The sequence below is a fragment of the Lontra canadensis genome, unplaced genomic scaffold, assembly GCF_010015895.1.
Source record: "Lontra canadensis isolate GAN:19392208 unplaced genomic scaffold, GSC_riverotter_1.0 scaffold3, whole genome shotgun sequence".
Lineage (NCBI taxonomy): Eukaryota > Metazoa > Chordata > Mammalia > Carnivora > Mustelidae > Lontra > Lontra canadensis.
Genome location: NW_022630997.1, coordinates 17,845,201 through 17,869,356, shown reverse-complemented (window position 1 = coordinate 17,869,356; position 24,156 = coordinate 17,845,201). Strand labels below are relative to the sequence as shown.

Sequence of the window (24,156 nt, the reverse complement as noted above, 5' to 3'; positions counted from 1 at the left end):
TAATCTGTTAAGAACAAGTTTTTTTCTTTTTTTAATTTAGGTTCTTATTAGCAATACATCAGCATCATTAATAGAAAAAAACACTGTTGACACAGAAACTCAAAAAACCAGCCATTAAGAAAATAATGGAGTAATCAACCACTATGAGAGAAGAATGGTTCCTCTCATTTGATTCCACTGGCAAGCCCAGGCTTATCCTGAACTTTGAGAGACTCTCTGTCCTGAGTGGATGATGAAACATTCAAGTAAAAGGTAAGAAGTTATAAGTGTGAGTTTCTGAGGGATACTGCCTCAAAAGAAGTTCAGGGGTAGCCATAGTCCTCCAGTTTACTCCAATGTTGGTACATTTCTGGGACGACCAGCACAGTTTCCTTTTGAGGAGTTTTCACAATTCATCAGCCTCAGGATTCAGGTCTTATTAACATTCTTCCATGTTAAAAAAGACTTTGATCCACAGGAGTAAGTTTTTCATCGCTTCTCCAGCTTCTTGTACTTGGCTTCTGCCAGGGAGAGATGGGGAAGAAGTTAAATCTTTTAAAACCAGCTCTTACAAAGATCTTTTCAGTCAGCATTTCCAGGCAAGTTCAACAATATCTATTACATTAAAAAAAAAAAATCTATTGCCTTCAACCTCATAATCTGTCCAAACTGGGTCCAAATTGGAGGCACACCATAAATGTTAACATTCATATTAGCTAAAGACAGATATTTGGATGTGCACAACTTAAGATAAAAAGTTTCACACACACACACAGAATTAAGAACAAGTTCACTAAGTTCTAACCCTGTCAACAGCACGTGCTCAGACAACTCCGTCAGGATTAAGCAGATCTACTGGCACTGGAGTCATGGGAAGCCTTACTAAGCGCAGGAAATTGCTTCTCCAGCCACTGTCCCAGGCACTCTCTGACAGCCAGACTGGAACTCTCTGGACATACAAATTTATGTTTCCCCTTTTATTTTCTTATTCCTACACCTCACTATAGGAAAGCCATTTTGAAAGACACAGAGATTTAAAAGACTATCAAATAAGCCTCATTTTTTTTTGTTTAATATTTATTTTTTTTATAAACATATATTTTTATCCCCAGGGGTACAGCTCTGTGAATCGCCAGGTTTACATACTTCACAGCACTCACCATAGCACATACCCTCCCCAGTGTCCAAAACCCCACCCCCCTTCTCACAACCCCTCTTCCCCCAGCAACACTCAGTTTGTTTTGTGAGATTAAGAGTCACTTATGGTTTGTGTCCCTCCCAATCCCATCTTGTTTCATTTATTCTTCTACCCCCTTAACCCATGTTGCATCTCCACTTCCTCATATCAGGGAGATCATATGATAGTTGTCTTTCTCTGATTGACTTATTTCGCTAAGCATGATACCCTCTAGTTCCAGCTACATCGTTGCAAATGGCAAGATTTCATTTCTTTTGATGGCTGCATAGTATTCCATTGTGTATATATACCACATCTTCTTTATCCATTCATCTGTTTATGGACATCTAGGTTCTTTCCATAGTTTGGCTATTGTAGACATTGCTGCTATAAACATTCGGGTGCATGTGCCCCTTTGGATCACTACGTTTGTATCTTTAGGGTAAATACCCAGTAGTGCAATTGCTAGGTCATAGGGTAGTTCTATTTTCAACATTTTGCCTCCTAATGTGACAGATTATCTTTTTCTTTAAAATCTTGAAAAAGGGGCACCTGGGTGGTTCAGTTGGTTAAGCAGCTGCCTTTAGCTCGAGTCATGATCCCAGAGTCCTGGAACTGAGCCCTGCATCGGGCTCCCTACTCAGTGGAGAGCCTGCTTCTCCCTCTCTCTCTGCCTGACTCTCTGCCTACTTGTGATCTCTACCTCTCTGTCAAATAAATAAATAAAATATTTTAAAAAATAAAATAAAATAAAACCTTGAAAAAAATAAATCAAAACAAACCTTGAAATCATCTGGTACAATGCCTTCTATACAGTAAGTTTCAGTCACCATTTAGTAAATTTAATTGTGGACAATGAAACTGTTAATCACCACTCATGTCAAATCTCAGTCTGTTACAGACCTGTCTCCCGAAGTAGCCAACAATTGTCAATGATGAAAATAAAATAATCTGTAAATTACATCTAGGATAAAGACAACTCCATTATTTTTAAACGCAGATATAAAACCCAGAGCCAGTTAGTAAGCCATCAATAATACAAGTACCAGTTTCCTCATTAAAGGAAAATTAATCCTTCAAGAAAACTCTTGATTGACTTTTCCATTTTTTAAGACATAGGCATCTACATTACTAAGGATGCTTCAGCCTGCTGAACCCCAATTTTAAGAGCTTGAGCTTTGTAATCAAACAGACCTGGTTGGGAATATAGCTCTTTCACATGCTAGCTTTGTATCCTTATGCAAGTTATTTAACCCTTTTGACCAGTTTCCTCTTTCAAAGAATGGGGATAAAAATCACGTACTTATCTCATAGAACACTGGGAGGATAAAAGGGTAATATATGTAAAGCACTAAGAACAGTGCCTGATATATAGCATTAAGCACTCAGAAAATAGTATTTTTATTACTACTACCATTAAAAAATTACTCTCACTAGGTTTTCGTGAAACTTAATTAAAATAGATCATCACAGGCACATCAATGTTAACTATCCTATTAACTAAGGTCAGGCTGGCAGGCAGGGCACTCTTATTAGTCAAAACTGACATAAAAATGGTTACCCAGTTTTTTGGAATATGCATCCAACTTGTAGGCTGCCTGCTCAAGAGCCGCCACTTGCTCTTCAATTACATTGATCTGATCCAGATAAGGCTGCAGTCCAGCATCTTTGAAAACAAAGACAGACCACGTGTTCATTCGGTTTCAACACAGAGTGTAGAAAAAAGTGGGAAAGTAAAAATGCTAGTGTCCCTCCAGCTCTGCCCAAGACACAGTAGGTAGGGTGACATGATTCTGATCACTGGCAGGACAAACACTAGCAGACAATAGCTAGCTGATCAGGCAGAACTGTGACCTGGGCAAAGCAAGTCTCTCTCATCCACTAATTTTCCTCTCTTTTAAATTTCTTGCTCCTCAAACAATCCTTCCCTTACAGATTCAGTTTCCTAAGTAATCCCCTACCAAGAAAGAGTACTCTAGAGATAGGGAACACAAATATAAGTCAATGGAAAAATATATTCTGCCAGTCTAAATTAGCATTTTCCATTTATAAATGTTCTGGTTTTCTGCTTATACAGTAGTCCTTTACGGATTTCATTGTTAAATAAATTTACTAGAATCTGACAGGACTAAAGTGATCATATCAAGATTCAGAAGCAGAAGTAAACATAACAAAATATGCTAAGCCTCAAAATGGAAGAAATTCACCATAACTTTGTAATTCACTTTTAGAGAATGAGCTCCCTCAGGACAGGTGCCATATTCCCTCCACTTCTCCACAATCCCAAGCACAAAAGGATACTAAATACAAACATGTTTAATTATAAAAACTATTACTTACATTTCTGGTTTAAGTCCTTTAAGTTTCTACTAATGTTTATAGCAATATCTTTCATTTCAAGATACTTCAGGCTGGTTAGTTTATTCATATTTTCCAGGAGCTTATAGTCTTCACTGGTGGCTTTAAAAGAAACAGAAGATGTGATGCTTTTAAGATCTGTCTTAGATCACTGGAATGTGGAATCATGGGACAAATGGTAGTTCCAGGCAGGACCCAGAGAATGTCAAAGGAGCAGGCCACTATTGATTTATGACATTCATACTCAGCCTGTGTACTCTGAATGCCTAAGCAGAAACTCAGGTAATAATCAGCAAACTATTTAAACCAAGTAAGATCCAGAGACTTCAGAATCTTGTTTAAACAGGTAAATAATAAATTCATGTTCTTTTTTTTTTTTTTTTTGGACGGACAGATCACAAGTAGGCAGGGAGACGGGAAGAGAGAGAGAGAGGAGGAAGCAGGCTCCCCACCGAGCAGAGAGCCCAATGCGGGGCTTGATCCCAGGACCCTGGGATCACGACCCGAGCCAAAAGCAGAGGCTTTAACCCACTGAGCCACCCAGGCGACCCATAAATTCATGTTCTAAGAAGAGAGAGGTGACACAGTCTTGGTATTTCTATGGTATGATAACACGTAATCTGAAGGACTGAATCATAAATACATATAAAATCAACTAGGACCTCACCATTTCTTAATAACTCATTTATTACTGTGTGATTCTATATTGCATTTTATGTACTCTTTTTCATACCCTCAGTTCCCTTCCCCATCTCTATTCAAAGCAAATTTTCCTGAGAAGTGGAAAATTCCACTTACATGAGCTGCGTCAACCTTTGTGCCTCACTTCAAAACTTCTCTATACCTTTTTATCTTCCCAAGAGGCAGGAGTGCCCCCTATTTTTGCCAACATGTCTCCCCCATGTTCTTGCTTCCTCTTCTTTAGGGCCTCTTTTCAATCATCTCCTTTCCCTGGCATTTTCAAATTCTCTATCCTGGCAGCTTCCTCTCTCTCTAGAAGCACATTCAGGTTTCTCTCCAGCTCAAAAGCACTCTCTCTCTTCTGCTACACCTACATCATTTGCTCAGTAAAGCAAAGGAGCTTCACTGCTAACCCTTTTGAAAGACCAGCTCATACTCACTGCTTCCTCTTCCTCAGCATTCACTCATGAAAACCCTTGCAGCCTGGCCTCTGCCCCCATCATCCAAGGACATTACATGCTCCGGGGTCATTGGTGTTCTGCAAAGCACCAAATCCACAGCGTTTTCTCAGTTATTATCCTCCTGAACCTCTCCAAGTACCTGACCCTGTGATATCCCTCTTTTCACAAAATGCTCATTTCCCTTGGTTGCCACATCATCCTATTATCCTGATTTTCTCATCTCTTTCAACTCACTCTTTGTAGGTTTCTATGCTAGGTCCTTTCTCATTCATCCTTAACTGTCACTTCCCAACTTTTTCTCAGCTGTGACCCAACTGATGTTTACATGGGTGGCACATTCCTATGGGCATTCCCAGGGTGATGCTAGCTTCCTTTCAGACTCAAAAAAGCATCTGTACAAGTAAGAATGACAATCACAGGGAAATTGCATTCTGTTTAAAATTAATTTTATTGTAAGTAAACCATTTGTAAACCTAGATGTTTTAAGAACTGTTGTTAGAAACAAACTAATTGCCCTATACAAGCATTCACTGAGATTATAGTTGAGGCCATAAGTACAGTCAGCAACCCCTAAGCATGTCCTTGCCTATCTCATCCTGCAGAGCCTTGACTCACACCCTGTGCACGTGACTCCCAGATCCGTTTCCCCTACTCTGATCACTCTCTGAGCTCAGGGCTCACGTCTGCAAGTCACCTGAGTGTCCTGGTAATATCTAAAATCAGCCAAGCCAAAACCAAAAACATTTTTACACTAAACACTGTTCTGCTTTCCCACTTCTCTATTTTAGGTGATGGCACCGTCAGTTTAAAACCTAGAACACCTTAGGCTGCTCCCATACCTCCACAGGCACTTCTAAATTCCACTTCTGTGGTATTCTTGCACCCATGCTTTCCTTCCCATTCCTTTTACCATCACCCTGTCACTGACCATCATCATTACTTTTCATCCAAAAACTTGCTCATGTGTCTGAGCTCTCTCCTCTACAACCATACACCTTCACTGCTAGCAAATTAGTCTCTCTAAAAAAAAAACCAAGGGTCACACTCTAACACCTAGAAGCCTGCAAGATGATGTAAATGAATGAAGCAAGCCAAGTGTTGGCATGTTAAACACGTAAGATTATTCACTTCCACAAAGAAATATGCTCTCTCCCATTTCTTAGAACACACAGTCGTCTTACCTATCATTTACTTTACCAACCTGGATAGAAATATTGGTACAGAAAATTGTTTCTCTACCACTACTAACAAAACAACACTATAAGAACAGTGATAAATGGCAACTGATCAGGTCCCAGTAAAAGGGAGGAAAAAGAGTGGTGGGGAAAACACTGCATGGCACTAGTCCATTTAGAGGAGACAGCTGCTCAGCTCTAGTCAATCACAGCATTACAAGAATGGGGAACTAGTATTGCCAAATCTTTGGAATTTTTAAAGGGAAGTCAAAAATCTATTATTTGTTACTTGGTTTCTCTTGCTCAGAAATAACTAAAAAACTGATAGAGCCTCACAAGCCCTCCCATTCTGCACCAAGCCTTTTCTCATTAATTCTGGTTCCCAAATTTAGCTCACAGCAATTTCCTGGGGAAGTGAAACAATAGTTATGAGAGGCCACAGGAGCAAACTTCACTTTTTGGACCTTTCTCCACACATAGGTTATATGTTCACCTGCAAATACACAATGAACTCAAAATTAATCATGCCGCAAAGTGTGGGTGACCAAATCCTCAGAGCAACCTAGTAGGGTCCTAAATCTACAGGTCACTCTCCATTCCCCAATTTCATTTCTCTTTGTCCCAGTAAATAAATCTGCTTTAAAGGAACAAACTGTTCCCTTATACCGCCTCACTCACTCATCGTTTCCCCCCTTTTTGGTCAGTCATTCTTTTCACAATCCTGCTAAAAATACACCTTCCCCAAGGAAGCACGTCTTGATCAATTCTTTTTTGTCTTCTCATACTTAGTGTACACTACCGAGGCTTGCAGAGTTATATTAGGCATTTTTATGCATTTCTGAAATTAGCTAGTGAATTTCTCCAGGGAAGGAACGGACCTTTTTCTTTCCCACTCATAACCTTCCCAAACTACCAACAGGCATATTTCAGGGCATGGGGAGTTGGGGAGGGAGCCAAAGACGGATGCTGCTAAAGCACCTCACAGCTCCCAGAGCCAAACTACAGCTCCAGCGAGTGATGTAGGGCGGTACCCGAATCAGCCCACATCCCGCCTCACCCGTCAGTTCCCCAGTCAGGTAAGTTGCCATTTTGGAGAACATGTCCCGGCAGAGCTCAGTGATGTCAGCCTCAGCCGGCTCCTTTGCTTCCTCAGCTGTCTCCACGGCGGCATCGTCTGAATCAAAAGAGAATGAGTAAGTGTCTTGCCCTACACCGGGTCCTAATCCAGCCATGGCACCCACTCCCCACAGCCCCACATCCCTTCACCTGTCCTCGTTCGATCAAGTCGGCTCCGCTCTCCCTGTACCATAATTTCAAGTCCCTCACGTTGTCCTTGCCCCGCCTGACACGCCAGTTCTGCTCCCTTGCACCGGCCGTTGGCTCAGACCCGATCCCGTGGCCAAACCCCATCTCAGTCGTCCCGTCAGGTGCGCCCCTCCGACCTGCTCGCCGCGGTCAGGTGAGCCCCCGGCCTTCCGCCAGACAATTCATCCCCAGCTACTCTACGTACCTCGAACCGGCTCCTCTCTTGGGGTCGCGGGGACACCCTGTGCCGCCGCCGCCGCCGCCGCCGCCGCCGCCATGCCTGGCCCCGCGCTGCTTCCGGTTGTGGGACACCCGCGCCTGCGCACCGGGCGTGCCCCGCCCACCCCGCCGTCCCCACCCTCCCCGCCCTGGGTTCGCAGCCCTGGGATACTCCACCTCTCGGCTGAGTCCTGCAGCTTACGGGGGGTAATAACAAAGAGTAAGCTTAAAGCTGAAACTGAAGCTAAAACGAGCTATCCTAAGTCGATCCGTTGCCATAGTCGCGATGTCTGGAACTGAGAATGCGCTCATCCCCGTCACTAATCTAGTAAAACCGACGACCTATAGGGGGTTGGTTGAGCTCTGGTGGCCTGCTGACCAAAGTCACAAGGACAGGTTATCCTCTGCCTAGGCACTTCCCACCCAGGCTGGTATTCGTTGCCAAAGACTTCTAGGAGAATCCATGCTTTTGAAGGTAGTCTCATCCAGCCTTTGGGAAACCTTCACTCATTGACCCCTGAGCTGAAATACTGGCCGTTCCAATGTCTTGGTGAAATAACTGATTTGCCCCTTTATCTTTTCTTTTTCTTTAAATTTTTAAAAGAGATTTTATTTATTTATTTGACACAGAAAGAGAGAGATCACAAGTAGGCAGAGAGACAAGCAGAGAGAGAGGGGGAAGTAGGCTCCCTGCTGAGCGGAAAGCCCATGATGTGGCCTGATCCCAGGACTCTGAGATCATGACCTGAGCTGAAGGCAGGGGCTTAACCCACTGAGCCACCCAGGCGCCCAGCCCCTCTTTTCTTAAGGTGCAGGTTGGCACCTACTTCTCTTCAGCTGATACAGTCTTTCTGGAAGAAAGCTTTGTAACTTTTTACAGCTGAGGATACACTCGGGTTATCTTGATTGCATTTATTCAAGAGTCTCCTGGGTGTATAGAGTGTAGCTGATGGGATGGTGAAAAGGGTGGGAAAAGGGAATGGATGAGAAAGAGCAACTGGGGAGCAAAGTGCAAAATGAGAAAGAGGTAAAGATCACAGAGGAAGGGGAAAAGGATACATAGTGGGACTTGGGACACAGACCTATACACTCCAAATCTTGGTGTGGAAGTTTTTAGTCCTATTCCTAGTTATTTTCCATCTCCCCCTCTTACCTCCCACATCCTACACCACACACACACACACACACACACACACACACACACACCAGCTACCCCTCATGCCAGCATAAGGACTACCTTACTCTTTTCATCATGAGCACCAGATCTCCCTACGTCACTGTCTCCACTCTCTAAATGGTACAGTCATAATGCCCATCATTTCAAATCATTCCTATGAGCCAGAGGTTCTTGTTTCAGCCCCTTCACATTGTCACTGCTGCCAGTCGACCTCTCCTGGCAGGGATAAGTGCTCCAGCCCAGATATAAGAATGGTTCACAGCTCCATCCTCTCTTCTTTTCCCTACAATCCCAGAAGCAAATGCAAAGTCCTGATTTTTCGAAGGATTTTTATTGATAGTCACTAGAGAAACCCATATGTCCTTTGCAAGAATAGGATCAGAGCCCACTGCATTTTATTCCAAAGACCTTTGAATCCTGAAGTCATTTCTCTGATTCTCCTCAGGCTCCATCTGTGTCCCTGTTTACAGCCCTGTCCGTTCCCAGAGTTCAGTAGAATGTCGTGAGCAGCCTCCTCAACTGAGCCTTCATGGTCTTTGTCCTGGATGGAGGCATCACTCCAAGTTCTCTGTAACACTGTAATCTCCACAGTGAGAAAGTTTCCTCTCCCCCAGGGTTTCCCTTTCTGTTTCACCTGGAAATTCTATGGGGAAGACAAGAATCCCATGGGTGCTAGCAGCAGATCTCTAGATGCACAAAGGATAAATTTCACTGACAAACAGGAAGACATCTAGATAATGCTGTCCTCTTGGCTTCTACATTTTTCCCAGATCATGGCTATCCAGATGCCAAGTGCCTAGGGAACATTACCCTCCCTTCCTTCATTCTGTTTGTTATTAACTTTTTTTTTTCATCATAGTAGAGCTGGAAGCACAGGGAGTGAGGGGCCCAGTGGGAAATGTTACTTCAAAGAGCTGCACTGAGCTACATGGCTGTACTCAGAAACACTGAGTCACAAGCTACTAAACATGATATAAGCTACATGTAGAAACATTGGTTCAAAAGGCCAAACACAGGGTAGGACTCAGCAGTAGCAGTAGAGGGAACTGCTGCCCTAGAAGTGGAGGACATGTCCTGAGGATGTCTCTGGAGAGGCAATGAGAGAGGAGCCTGCTGTCTGATGCTTTAGGCCCCCTCCCACACCACTCTCCTGCCCACCCTGGACTCCCCAGGGGTCTGGAGTCACAGCTGGGGTCGGCTGTTGTTGCTCCCAAATGTCTTGATCCCCCTGTTGGAAGAAAAAGGGGCAGGTCATTTGAAGGAGGAGTTTGTGTCCCACTTCCTTTTATCTAGAAAATCTGGATCTGATTCTTCAACCTCAGACCATCTCCTGGAGGCCAAGGCAGCTCTCAGGCCAGAACAACCAACTTCAGGCCTTCATTCCACCCCTTTCTTCCACTAAGGGAACATGTTGCCCCAGGAGCCTGAAAACAGGCTCTTTCAAAAAATGCTGGAACACTGAAAAGAAATAAAATAAAATAAAATAAAATGGAAAAAAAAATGTTTTGCCTCTACCTGCTGAGTAGAAAAGATGGTAGAGTTCAAATGTGGGGCACCAAGAAGAACCAGGTGAAGGGCCACTCACCTTCCCCGGGGAAGAAGCTAGCTGCCCCTTCCTCTCCAGCATCTTTAATTTTGAGCCCACAGCATCCACCTGGCACATGACTCCTTCCAGGACAGTCTCCAACTGAAGAACTCTCCTTGTGAGTCTGCAGGATTTGAGAGAGACCGAGGGAGCAGAAATAGGCATCTGTGGGACTAAGCGCCTATAGGGGCAGGGGAGCCATTATGATCTCTGTCTGGATGGGTGCAAAGAAGGTAAGGCCCAACCTTGTAGGGAGAATTAAAGGGGGGCAGAAGTTCTCCCTGGGCTAGGACAGAAAATTAGAAAGTTGAGAAAAAAAGCTCAGGGTAGGACATTACAAACACACTCAGCCCTGGACCATTGGTTACACGTACATGTAGAATTCTTCTCCTGAAACCCAGCCACCTGCTCTGGTAGCCTCTGGACCCGACTCGCCTGGTGGGCTACTCACAATGGACAGGCCCAGGTTCTCAATCTCGGTGTTGAGGGCCACCTGTTCAGGAAGTCAGAGAGGAGATGACCTGGGAAGTAATCAGCTCCTATTTCATCTACCTGCTTTCATGGGCTCCCAAGACCAGGCCCTTGGGCTTTAGTTCATGCTATTCCCCTTCCCTCTCAAACTCTAGAGATAAAAAGATCAGTGTGGTGGTGCTAGACACAAAGCTGGCCCAACCTCTGGGAGGGAATCACCTGCCACAGAAACAAAACTTGAGCTCTTGGAAGCCTTGATTAAGGAGACCCTCACTAGAAGCCAAATCCGTTTGGGAAAAGAAGAATAGTACTAGAATTCCTGCCACTTTCCCTCCTGCCCTTGATTTTCGGGTCTACACTGGATAGGGATGAAGCAGGCACAGCAGGGGCAGCTAAGGGCCTGAGTTTGAAAGTCCCAAGGAGAAGGCAACTCTTCAGATATCAGGGATTCTCCGGTGACTGATCTTTTCCCAAGACTGTATTTTAGAGCAGTGGTTTTCAACCTTGGCTATGCATTGGAATCAGCAGGGGAGTATTTTAAGTACTGATGTTCGGTCTCCCCCAGAGATTCTGTCTAGGGTATGTGACCTGAGTATGAGGATTATTTGAATCCCCACCCCCACCCCACCAGGGTATTCTAATGTGCAGCAGTTTGAGAACCACTGTTCTAGAGAGCTCTTTATTGAAGCGTTTTCAGTTCGGATTTATGTTCTGGGTGTGTTGGCAGGGAGGGGAGAGTGAGTGGTTTTCTTTCACTGCCTCTCCACCGACCAGCTGGGCTCACCCCCTTGTCCTCCAGGTCCTGTTGCATTTGTTCTTGCTCCTTCTTGTCCAGGATGTAATTCCCATCTTGATCAAACCTGGTGAAGGTGGCTGTGAGCTCAGTGATTTCATGATCTGCGTGCCCGAGTCTGAGGAAAACAGTATGATGAAATGACTTCTGACCTGCTGTGGCTATGATCTCTCAATTACTGACTCCCCACTTTTTTTCCAGACTCACTGACGCTTGCTTTCTGGGGAAGAATGGGACCATGTGGGAAAGCCAGGATCTCCAATTTTTGGCAATTTTACCTCCCAAAAATTGTTGTTGTTGTTGTTGTTTTAAATAAAGGTTTTATTTTTTGACAGAAAGAGAGAGATCACAAGTAGGCAGAGAAGCAGGCAGAGATAGAGAGGAAGGGAAGCAGGCTCCCCACTGAGCAGAGAGCCTGATGCAGGGCTTGATCCCAGGACCCTGGGATCATGACCTGAGCTGAAGGCAGAGGCTTTAACCCACTGAGCCACCCAGGCGCCCCCCAAAATTGTTTTAATCAATGTCTTCCTTCTCTTAGTCCTGCTGACAAGGTTCAGGCCCTCCTAATGTTCTATAGGAATTATTGAAAAATCTCTGCCCCTAAATAACCCATCCCCCCAACTGCCACCCTCTTGTCCTCCAGGTCCTGTTGCATTTGTTCTTGCTCTTTCTTGTCCAGGATGTGATTCCCATCTTGATCAAACCTGGTGAAGGCGGCTGTGAGCTCAGTGATTTCATGCTCTCCGTGCCTGGGTAAAAGGCTTTCACTTTACCCTCTTCCCCTGAAATCCATCCTCTATAATGCAACTACAGTAAATAGTCATTCTAAAATACAGGTCTAAATACATCCCTTCTTTTCTTAAAATCCCTACTGAGCACCCTATTCTTTGGACAGAATGGTGGTATTCAAGGTCTTTCCCAATGTAGCCCTTGTTTATTCCACTGGTCTCCTCTCCTTCTATCCCCCACTTTTATTTGATACCATAGCATTGCTTAGCTGCTTATTATTCCTACACATGTTGTTCAACTTAACACCTCTACGCCTTTGTATATGTTTTCATCTCTTGGAGTGGACTTCCGCTGCTTGTCTACTTGTAGGCTATTCATCCTCCTATAGGTATTCATACATCACCTCTTCCAGGAAGCCTTCCCTTAAGCTCAAAAATAGAATTGAAAACTCTCTTTAGTTTGTCCTCCCTCTCTTCTAATCACTTTTTTGTTGAAATTGTTCTGTGATTCAGTTTATTTGCTTACAGGTGTATGAGCTCCTGGAGAACAAAGATTTTGTCTAATTAATTGTGTGCCCTACTCACTGCCTGGCTCACAAATGGTGCTTACAATATATTTGTTCAGTGTTTGTTCATATGTTTACCTGGGAAACAGGAAGGCTAGGAGAATAGGCCAGTGTTTGTTGGGGAGCACAGAACCAACTACAGAGTTTTGTGGGAGTGAGAAATGTAACGTAATGATGAAGAAATTATATTATTATGTTAGTCCTAAGCGTTGTTTAGTGAGGTCCAGGATGTTCTAGAATATGGTCAGAGACCTTTAAACCAAGGGCACAATTCTGAAGGTCAGAATCAGAGATCTATAGGCCAAAATTAAATGCCATAAACCAAGGTTGTAGGCCCATTGGCCAATATCAGAGGTTTTTAGGCAAAGGGTATATGTTTGAAGGCCAAGGACTTATAGAACAATATCAGAGAAGGTTGGATCTCTGGTTGCTCACTCCCTCAAGGTGTTGGTGAAATCCTCAAACTGGATCTCCTGCTCCCCACCCTGCAGGACCTTCTGTACATCTGAAACCTGCTCTTTCCTCAAACGCAGCCTCAGTAGGGTCTTGTTGTAGCCCTGTAAGGGAAAAGGAAACAGGTACCAGTTCCCATAGCCTTCTCATCATCTCCTGCCCTCTTCCCCACCCACAGGATGCCAAGCTTCCAGGGATAAGTGAAAACCACACAAGGGTGGGCACAGGGCCCTACACCAGTCAGAAACAGACCAGGACACAGAGCCTTGGACCTCAGCTCTGACTCAGATGTGTGGCTCAAGGATACTGAGTGGTTACCTGTTTCAGGAGGTCAAAAAGTTGCAGCTCATCCTTCTGTCCAGCCAACTCTTCCTTGACCTCTGAATATGTGTCATTGATGATGGCCAGGAACATGTTCTGGAGATAAATAGGGGACCTGGATCTGCTTTCAATTGGAGCTCTGCAGCCCACTAACCCCCACATCTCAGGGCCCCAAGATCCCTGTTCAGCACAATCCTGTTAGGGATGGCTCAAGCTCCCTCATCCACCTGCTCTCCTCACTCAGTTGCTTTGCAACAACCTGACTACAACAGTACCCCACCATATGCAAGAGTTCACCTCCATATAAGGGCCAACTATTCACTAAGAGTACAGTTTTGCTATCTTTACCATCTAACCCAAATCTAACCCATCTATCCCTAACCATGATCAAATAAAGAAACCTATTGGCTTTGTTAATAAATGTTAAACCCAGATCTTTCCTAGTTGACAGAGAGAAAGAGACAGTATAAAGTAATGGTGATAGAAATAGCCAGTTAGTCCTAGAGGAAGGAGAGAATAGATATAGAAGCTTCTAGTTCAACCACTTCTATTCATGGGGCACGTTTCTCTCCCTTTCTATCCTTGGAGAATAGAGGTTTCACTTTACTGAGGGAGCCTGAAGATTCCCTGATACTCTGCAAATTGCCTGACTGTGCTAGCAATATTGAGCACATTAGCCAGCTTTCAGGAGACCCAGAGCTCCCCCACCTCATTCTCCACCCATGATTTGAGACACCCGTCTTAAACCTGGGTAGAGAACCTGGTGGGGGGCAAAACCTCACCCTCAGGTCCTTTATGTCTCCACCCCTCAGGCTCCCAATTCCCCACCTCTCAGAGGGAGCCTCACCAGGAGCACGAAGAAGACAAAGAAGACATAGGTGACAAAGTAGGCAGGTCCCAGGATGCGGTTGGCATTGTCAATAGCATTGTAGTCAAAGTCCCCAAGGATGATCCGGAACTGAGTGAAACTGAGAGACAAGGTTCTGGGCTTCACCCAGAGCCTAATCATAACCCTGACCCCTATTCATACCCCAAGCCACTAATTGCTGCTCTTCGGTGAACTCAGACAGCCCTCTCACTGCACTTCCAAGCTGATAAAGACAGAACGGGGTACAGACATACTTGAGCACACACACCAGAGCTTCTGGAGATCCTCACACAGATGCTTTAACCACAGACATGCCTGCACACATACACCCAGCCTCCCCAAGGATACACACACCCACAGAGCCGGAGGGTGAGGGGCCAGGGAGGAGTGAAGGGGCCAAGATACACACATGCACTTGATGAAAGTACTAAAGTTTTCCACTTGGGTTCCAAAAAGCAGGTAGCCGAGTTGGGCATAGGCGAAGAAAACAATGAAGAACATGACAGCAAAGCCCAGGATGTCCTTGGCACAGCGGGCCAGCGTGGAGGAGAGCTGCGTCATGGTTTTGTTGAAGCTGATGTACTTGAATATCTGGAAGGGCCATGTTGAACCAAGCAGTTAAGGAAAAAGAGAGAAAAGCTTTGAATAGTCCACTCCAGGGACCTATGGAGGTCATCAGAGTTGCCAAACCAGACCAGGAAAATGAGACAAGTACCAAGGGAGGGAAAATGAGTGCCCTGAGGTGTTGCTGGGGGTCAGGGGTCCCAACGTACCTTGATCCAGGCAAAGAAGAGGTTCATAGCATTCATGTTGTTGTATTGTGTCTGCCAGAAGGCGAGGAACTCAAAGTCAGCATACATGTTTGGCTGCTGCAGGAGCTTCCCCATCAGCCGATTCACCTCAAGGGTTCGGAATATGTGGAAGCCCACAGCCACAATGGATAGCTGTCATCACAGAGGTCAGAGGTGTCAGAGAAGTTGGGATCTCAAGGGAAGTTCAATGATAAGGTCCTAGGGGAGAGCTGGGGTAAGTAAGTCAGGTGGGGAAAAAAAAAATCCTTCCCTTCCAAGTTGTTGACTATTTCAGTTTCAAATGGAACTGAATAAGGTGATGGGGGAATGCCTTAATTGCAAGGAGAAGGCTATGGAGCCAGTAGTAAATATGTAGGTTATAAAGGATCACAGAGAATAGGAGCCAAGTAATTTTATTTCTCCTGCCACTTCCTAGCATTGGTCAAGAAATTAGTATGTCCTGATCATAGGAGGAAGAGGAAGAGAAGAGGCAGAATATTTCAATAAAAGAGAAGAGAGAAGATAGGGGTTTCAAAGGGACAGGTCATAAAGGCAAAAGACAGAAGAGGAACAAAATAACAAGTACATAAAGAAAAGGTTCACAGGTCAGAGGAAGAAGGCATTTGGGAGACAGAGCTTTCCCAGGAGCTGAGCCAGGGGAACATCAGCCTCTGGCTTTGGGAGCTTTAACACAGTGACTTGACCAGAAGTCATAAAGAAAACTTGACACTCCAAAAGGAAGAACTTGGAGACCCTAACAGCATAGAGCCCCTTCCTCCTTCTAATATGTCCCAGGTATAAGATATCTATCCCTCACCAAGATAACCACCAGGTCCAGAATGTTCCAGATGCTGCTGAGGTAATGAAGCCGGTGGATATGGAGCTCCAGGATCTCCTCAACTACATAGTAGAAGATGAAGATGCAGAAGATGACTTCACAGCCAATGATAAAGAAGTCCCAGGTGCTGACATAGCGGATCAGCTTAACTGTGCGAATTTGCCAGGATGGGATGGCACCTCCTGTAGCTGGAAATTCTACCACCAGTCTGTGGGAAGAGGGGAAGATCCCTGGTGAAGCCTGGACTGGGATAGTTCTTCCCATCCCCTCTCCTCCACACCCCCACTATAGGGTATAAGTTTAAGGAAGGGGCTCAAGCATAGAAAGGAACCAGGAACCATGGATGGAGAGAAAATAGGGAAAGGGGACCCACCTCAAAACACAGAAAAGATTTATGTTAGCATTGTAGACTGAGAAGTCGATGAAGACCACCCGAGTGCCCCTGTCTAGCCATAGGCCCTCCTGAAGGTCCTGGAGTGCCTCTGCACTGGCCTGCCGAGATCCTGGAAGGTCCAGATAGTAGCCACCTCCACTGTAGCTTGTCAACCGGCCCCAGTGAGAAGAGCCCCCCAGCTCATCCTGTGAATGGTATGTCCACCTGTCACAGAAGATGCCATCTGAGCAGAGAGGTCTGAGCCAATCCAAAAGCTGATCTCCCAAGGCAAGGCAACATTTTATGATTGCCTGGACTTCACAGTTTCATATATATTATATATACATTTCACATATATTATCTTGCTTGATACTAACAACTATGTGAGAAAGGAGGGTAAATACTATCCACGTTTGAAGATGAGGAACCTAAGACTCCGAGATATCTGAGATAATCCAGCTAGTTAGTGGCTGAACTGAAACTCAAATATAAATCTCCTTATTTCTCATCATGTCCCCCAAAACTATGGATGACAAACCCATGCCCTACTTTTGATCCCAGACTGAGTAGTCCACACTAGGGAAACACCTGGCTCATATAACCCAAAAAAGACCCTTTCTGCTCTTGTGGTTGTGCACCTGGCTGCTTCACCCCATGATTCTTGTTCTGTCCACAAGTTTCTCCCTGAGCACTTCCGTCCTTCCCCTTCTTCCATATCTTATCCATCCCTTTCCCCCTTCTTTCATAATTCTTTATCCATCCTCAACCTCTTGCTGCTTCCCCTATCAGGTCCAAGGGTCAGACTTTTCAGTAATGACTTAAGTGGCAATATCAGTGTTTCATCCATGCTCTATACCTCTAAGAACATCTGGGCAAGAAAGGATGCTTTCTCTGGCAGGACTGCCTCCAGAGTATGGCAAATGTGACTGCTATCTGTGTGTGGAAATGAGTCTAGCAGCTATGGGTCTGTTTGCTAATGTACCTTCTCTGTTCCTGAGTAATCAAAACAAAGATCTCCAAACAGTCACAGATGGGATTCTAGAGATATGTTCCCCACCCTGCACTCCCCTAAGGCTCTTTAAGACTAAGTGGAAATGGTTCCCAAACCTCAGGATGGTGGCTCAGAGAAGCAAGCCCAGCAACATTGGTGGGGGGACTCACTCACGCTGTGCCATTGAGAGGCCCAAAGGGGAGACGCTCTTCCTTGTCTGGAGAGTAGACGTCGTAGCAGCTCAAAATGTCCTCACGGAAATCCTCATGGACCACACAGGAGTCATTGCGGACCCTTAGCTGCCGTAGCCTTGGAACCCCCAGCAGCAGGTTCTCATAGTAGATGAAGGAGTGGGAGCCATGGCCCAGGCTCTGGTTGTTGTACCATTTGGTCCAATACAAACTGTCCAGTAGTGGGCCCTGGGCAAACTAGACCACAAGCTGGGTTGAGCTTGACCCTGCCTCATCTTGAACTTTATTCTTGGAATGACATTTGCCTTCACTCCTTGACTTTCCAGCTTGTCTCAATCTGCTTCTGTTGGACTCCTCAGCTGACCTGTGAACCTTGACCAGTTCTTGACCTGATGTGGTATTATCCTTTATTCAAAATGCATTTTGAAGTTCAGCCTTACCTCTGACTCTCAATACTAATATAACTACTGGCTTGACTTCCTGACCATCATCCCAGTCTCTCATCCTTAGTCTCTCATCACCTAAGCTCTAGTCTGACCCATTGATTCTTGCTTGACCCTTTGACTTAGCCTTGTCCCAGAATGATCTGGTCTCTGGATATGGCCTGGTCTACTGTCTGACATTCCTGAGGCCTGGCCTGTGACTTTATGCTTCAGGCCATTGAAAAGGAGAGGGGAGAGGTAGAGGTGATCTCATACTCACGTCCCAGAAGTCCGCCATGCTGCTGATGGCTTGGAAGGAGACTCCGGTGTCTGATGGGGTATGTAAGAAGAGCTCAGACATCACTTTGGTATAATAATAGGCACTGGAGCTTGTCATTCCATAGGTCACTAGAAACCAACCAAAGAGACTGTGTCCTGCTCATTGTTTCCCATATCCATTCTCCAGAAGAGACAGGAAAGCCCATTTGCCTTGGGGCCAGAGATGCCTACCTAATTGGGATCCCATTGGACCTACCCACCCCTAGAGTTGGTTGGGAAGGCTAATAGAGGATTGGGGAAACCAGGGAATATAGTAGGCTACAAGGTCTCCTCCTCTACTCTCAACTTACCTCAGAAAGACTGAACTCCACTCAGAAATTGTCTCTTCATATTGTCATTCTGAAAATTCACTTTTCTCTTCTTAAACCAGCTTAAATTCCTAGTTCTTATTCCCCAGAACCAAGATATTTCCATCTTCTGCACCAGGTAGTGCTTCCTTTCATTTGTCCTATATCTATGCCCTTGGGAAAGTCCCTTTGAATTCTAAAGTACTCCAAGATCCTGGCCAAACACCTTACAATGGGGATGTGGTCTCCTGGATCTTGGAGTCAATGACTCCATAGCAATGGGAATAGGGGGAAGGCATAACACCTCTGGCCCCAGGGCATCCTGATGGGCACAGTTGTCTCCTGATGGAAGGACTCAGAGCATCCCCAGATCAAAAAAAGACCTGACTTTTGCCCTGAAGAACTGAATCTTCCTTAACCACCCTAACCCATACACCCAGTCTAAAGTTGGGTGGTCAAGGGAAGCTATTCGTTTTCTAAGTTAAAATTCTGTATTTGAAGAATATAAGCCATTTCTTTTATAGACTGTTCCCCAATTTAGATTTGCTTGATGTTTTCTTGTGTTTAAAATCAGGTTATACATTTGGCAAAGAATACCCAGAAAGTGATGTGTGTCCTTCTCAGAGCTTCCTATCAGAAGGTACACATTGTCTAACTGTATCATTACTAGTGATGTTAAATTTCATCCCTTGTTAAGGCAGTGTCTTCCAGCTTTCTCCAATGTAAAATTATTTTTCTCTTTGTAATTAATATGTATTTTGTGGGAAAATACTTTGAAATTGTGTAAACATCCTATTACTCATCAATCTTTTACCTACTAGTTTTAATATCCATTAATGACTTTTGCCTGATTATTACTACCATGGTTGTCAAGTTGTGATTTTTCTCATTCCATTACATCTTTCCTTCTGCATTTGTTAGTTAGAATCTTTAAAAAAAAAAAAACTTTCAAAAAAAAAAAGGAAGAACTTTTCCTTCTTCCTCATTTAGTTAGTCATTTATATGTATCAGCATGAACTCATGGATTTTTGTTGTTTCTATAGTTTAAAATTTGTTAGTATATGATATTGTTGCTTAATTTCTTAGCCAAGTCCTGCAAGATAAAGAAAGACTAAAGAATTGTTCTAGATTTTAAAAGACTGAAGAAACATAAAAACTAAATGTAATATGTGCATTTAGTTAGGATTAAATCCTGGGCAGTAATTTTTTTCTTTTACTATAAAGTCTATTAGTAGAATAATTGATGAAATTATAAGGTCTGTTCATTAGATGATAGTATTGAATCAATGATAATTTCCTGACTTTAGTAAGAGAATGTCCCTATTTTTAAAGTTATACATTAAAGTATTTAGGAACAACAGGGCATTACATCTGTAATTTATTCTCAGATTGTGTGTGTGCATGCGTGTGTGTGTGTGTGTGTGTGTGTGTGAAGAGAGAGAAAGAGAGAAAGAGAGCAATAAAAGAAATGTAAGCATGGTAAAATGTATGTATTTGGGAAATATATATAAGAATTATTTGTATTATTCCTGCAGCTTTTCTGTAAGTCTAGAATTACATAAAAAATTTAAAGTAGGATTTGTCAGTCTCTTATGAGCAATTCTCTTTAGGAATTTTCCTTTTCAGGGGTGCCTGGGTAGCTCAGTTGGTTAAGCATCTGCTTATGATCCCATGGTCATGATCCCATGGTCCTGGGATAGAGTTCCATGTTGGGCTTCCTGCTCAGTGGGAAGTCTGCTTCTCCCTCTACCCCTGCCCCTGCTCACTCGCGCTCTCTCTCTCTCTGTCTCTGCCACACACACACACACACAACTTCTCTCTCTCTCTCATATGTACATTCTCTCTAATAAATAAAATCTTTAAAATTTTTTTTTCCTTTTCAAATTTTGAGTCACATTTGTTCCTACCTCCCCTGGAGCTCATCTATAGTCTTGTAGGAAAGAGGGACTAATGAGTGGTCATGGATTGGGCACAAGCAATATCACACTTTTCAAGGGGGAAATCAGCAAAGGAAGCATTATGATTTCACATTTCCCCATTCCACTCTATTAAGTCCAAGAAACAACTTTAATTCTCTCTGATTAAAATCTGTGATTACCTGTGCTTAGTATCTGGAGGACTCTCACTCAACTTTTCCAGATCTAGAAAATGGTTTGGAAGTCAAGCTTCTGCCTGCTTAGAACGCACCACAGAGTTAGAAGGATGGTCAGTGTGCTGAATTTTTCCTAATGCCAAAGGCTGATTAAATTGTTGCAGCTTCTTGATGGCCACTAGGTGGTACTCCTTGCTGTAACTTTTTCTCTTCCATTTCTCCAGTTGTAAATTATACTCAGAATTAACTTGCTCTGAACTGTTTGTCAACCATTATGGAAGCATAACATCTCTGATTATTACCCAAGTAGTAAAGACTATGTCTTTTGAGAGAAATGATTTCACCTGGTCAAATGCCCACTGACACTCAGAAATTCAGTATTCTTTGTAACTTTTTAATTGAAGTACATGTAAACAGAAAAGACCAAGAAACCATTTTAAAACTTTGTAAATTATGGTTTATGCCTTGTGTAGTACCTATTCAATACCCTCTCTACCCAGATACCTTCTCTTCCTTGTTAACTCTTATTTCAGCAAATTTTGTACTTATCTTAGGAGATGAGGGGTACTTAGCCACACCCCCACCTCTCTGAAATTCAAATTACTATATCTCATACCCTAGATAGATACTTGGTAGAACATATTACAGTCTACCAACCTGACTATTCTAAAGACACATTTTATATTCATTAAGCAAACATTACTCAAAGTCTAACATGTGAAACACCTTGCTGGGTCATTGGTGTCTATCCTTAAAAACACCTATTGAGGGGTGCCTGGTGTCTCAGTGGGTTAAAACCTCTGCCTTCAGCTCAGGTCATGATCCCAGGGTCCTGGGATCAAGCCCCAAGCCCCGCATCGCATGGGTTCTCTGCTCAGCGGGGAGCCTGCTTCCCCCTCCCTCTCTGCCTGCCTCTCTGCCTACTTGTAATCTCTGTCTGTCAAATAAATAAATAAAATCTTTAAAAAAAAAAAAACACCACCTATTGAGAAAGATGTTCCAGAATGAACTTTTTTTTTTTTTTAAGATTTTTTACTTTATTTATTTGACAGAGAGAGATATCACAAGTAGGCAGAGAGAGGTGGGGAAGCAGGCTCCCCGCTGAGCAGAGAGCCCAATGCGGGGCTTGATTCCAGGACCCTGAGATCACGACCTGAGCCGAAGGCAGAGGCTTAACCAACTGAGCCACCCAGGTGACCCCAGAATTAACTTTTTTTTAGTACATCTTAACATTTAAAATTGAATTATACAGAAGAGAAGATTTAATAGTATTCTGACCTACCCTGCTCATGTACGCACTCAGAATGAATTCATTGTTGTCGAATGAGCATGAGCCTAGGAGCCAGACTGACATATGTTCAAATCTTAGCTCTGTCACTTACAGTATAGACTTGGGCTCTGAGTCTCAGATTCCTCATCACTAAATGAGGGAACACAATATCTTTCTTATAATATTATAAAGATGAAAGATGATGTCTTTAGAATGCATTGAAAACAGTGGGTACTTAACAATTAGTCCAAGTCACCCCATCATATCCTCCTCAGGAGACAAGGACTACGTTTCATTCATTTAGCAAAGTGCCCAGTATTTAATATTTTCCTCAATAAGTGTTTGTTGGGCTAAACCAAAAGTGTGGTGGGGGAACACAAAAGGAGTAGAATGAAACAAATTAATAGTTTTCAAACAAAATAAAGTATTATGACTCTATATTTGACACCTGGCAGCAAAGTCATCAAAATAGACAAGAATAATTCCTATTTAATAGATGTTGGAAGGAAGCTGGAATGTTCCTCAGTCCAAAGAGAGCAATAAATTCATAGTCTTGGGTAAGAGAAACAAAGCTAGTCCTTAGATGCCCTAGGGAGCAAGTACAGTTGGCCAGTAACCCTTACACAACATGATGGTAGAAATGTTGATAGTACAGCTCAATCTTCCTAATATGTTAACCATCCAGAACATCAGATGAGTATCAGGCTTGGAGGTTACTGCAATCTGAACCCAGAAGCAGGGCGGAAAAAGTCCAGGATTGCTAGATTATGTGAAATCTTATGTCTCTTATGTCTCTCCCCATCATAATATGTTATGGTGACTGAAGCATGTATCAGAATTACTTGGAAGGCTTATTAAAACACAGTCTGCTATAGGATGGAACTCAATAATTTTCATTTCCAATACATTCCCATGTAATGTTGCTGTTACTGGTTCTGGGACCATACTAGAACCACTGCCTTGACCTGTTGCTACCTAATCCCACTTGTCTTTGATAGAGTTGTCAAGAGGGCAAGGTGTTTCCCAGTGCCTGTCTCCATGGTTCTCACGAGTGGGAGTGAGGAAGAAGAAATAACTTCTTTCCCAAGAGGCTGTCAGAACCTTCCTTCTGAGATAGGGAGGGATAGGAAAGCTTTTACAAACTACCTAGACCTTTTAGAGGACCCCGTCCTCACCCCAAGGGAAAATCATTGAGTCTATTGTCCTATGGAGCCACTGGCAGTCATGGGAGTTGACCACATCCCTCCAGCATATTGTAGGAGAAAAAAGATTGAAACCAACTCAATGATTTTACCTGCTGTCTCCTTTCCCCCACTCTACCCTTTTAATTTCCTTTCAGGTAAATCATTTGACCTTACCACGAAAAACCAGCTTATCTAAGTAGAACATCTGGTTCAGAGGTTTCTGAATCTGATAGGGACTCAGTGTATCCATTCCATCCATCCATCCACTCAGTGTATCCATCATCATTCTCCATATCAGGAGAAGTAATAGACCAGAGTAGCCATTTATTACCTCAAAACATCTATTTTATGCCCTATGCAAAGTGCCTGACATCCTGACATGCCTATTTCATTTAACCCTACAACAGCACCGTGTGTGTGTGTGTGTGTGTGTGTGTGTGTGGCTATTATTATCATCCCTATTTTCCAGTTGCAAATAGCTGAAGAAACTTGCCCAAAGAGCCAGGATTCCAATGCAAATCTAACTGCTCCCACAGCAAACTAATTCTGTTCTGTTCTTAGGACTGAGCTATGTCCAAGGAGTAGAAGTTATAGGAGGAACATTAACAAATGATGGAGTAAACTCCACCAAAGGAAGAAGTTCCTGACCACTTTGTGCTTTCAAATTATGAAACAGACCACTTCACAAACATCCATTTCATCCCTGAGAATGTCAACGCGGACTGCCTGCTGAGGACCACACGGAGGGGGCTCCTGCAAGGGGCCTTCCTGGTTCCTTCCTTGAAGGTCCAGTGAAGGAGTGGAATTGCTCCATTTCAAAAAGCAACACGAGACCAGGGAATGAGGGGAAACAGGAAGGAATCAGAATTTGACTCAGTATGTGGAATGTCTGCGTGTCAGTACATTACTAACTTTTAAATATAGTGAGGGCCTCAATGCAGGAAGTTTTCAGACACTGCACAATGACTGTATGAGAACGTTGTCAAGAAGAGTCAAGGGGCGCCTGGGTGGCTCAGTGGGTTAAGCCTCTGCCTTTGGCTCAGGTCATGATCTTAGGGTCT

The 24,156-nt window shown here is 43.7% G+C and overlaps 2 protein-coding genes across 3 annotated transcripts in view; both read right to left on the bottom strand.

Annotated features, from left to right (window-relative positions):
* BLOC1S2 (biogenesis of lysosomal organelles complex 1 subunit 2) lies at positions 1-8,517 on the bottom strand. The gene is made up of 6 exons (XM_032878366.1): positions 8,509-8,517; positions 7,342-7,552; positions 6,889-7,005; positions 3,497-3,616; positions 2,718-2,822; positions 1-500 (listed from the first exon to the last, which is right to left on the bottom strand). The coding sequence occupies exons 1-6, from the start codon at positions 8,515-8,517 to the stop codon at positions 469-471; spliced, it is 594 nt and encodes a 197-aa protein (XP_032734257.1). The 3' UTR covers positions 1-468.
* An 856-nt stretch (positions 8,518-9,373) lies between these two features.
* PKD2L1 (polycystin 2 like 1, transient receptor potential cation channel) overlaps positions 9,374-24,156 on the bottom strand; it is a 29,274-nt gene continuing 14,491 nt past the window's right edge. Inside the window, exons 3-15 of one of the 2 annotated variants that reach the window (XM_032882353.1) lie at positions 18,204-18,331; positions 17,485-17,738; positions 16,320-16,544; positions 15,926-16,154; positions 15,091-15,261; positions 14,727-14,908; positions 14,297-14,417; positions 13,447-13,545; positions 13,111-13,232; positions 11,373-11,499; positions 10,492-10,610; positions 10,118-10,241; positions 9,374-9,760 (exon numbers count right to left, since the gene is read on the bottom strand). In XM_032882353.1, coding sequence (XP_032738244.1) covers positions 9,587-9,760; positions 10,118-10,241; positions 10,492-10,610; positions 11,373-11,499; positions 13,111-13,232; positions 13,447-13,545; positions 14,297-14,417; positions 14,727-14,908; positions 15,091-15,261; positions 15,926-16,154; positions 16,320-16,544; positions 17,485-17,738; positions 18,204-18,331 — 2,075 coding nt within the window. In that variant the 3' untranslated portion in view covers positions 9,374-9,586. Of the gene's footprint in view, positions 9,761-10,117; positions 10,242-10,491; positions 10,611-11,372; positions 11,500-12,009; positions 12,137-13,110; positions 13,233-13,446; positions 13,546-14,296; positions 14,418-14,726; positions 14,909-15,090; positions 15,262-15,925; positions 16,155-16,319; positions 16,545-17,484; positions 17,739-18,203; positions 18,332-24,156 lie in introns of both variants that reach the window. The other variant, XM_032882347.1, reaches the window with a different exon arrangement.

Coding starts and splice junctions, on each gene's coding strand:
- BLOC1S2 (XM_032878366.1), bottom strand. Junction 7,006..7,341: donor AAGAGAGGAGCCGGTTCGAG/GTACGTAGAGTA, acceptor CTTTTGATTCAG/ACGATGCCGCCGTGGAGACA. Junction 501..2,717: donor TGCATATTCCAAAAAACTGG/GTAACCATTTTT, acceptor TCTCCCTGGCAG/AAGCCAAGTACAAGAAGCTG.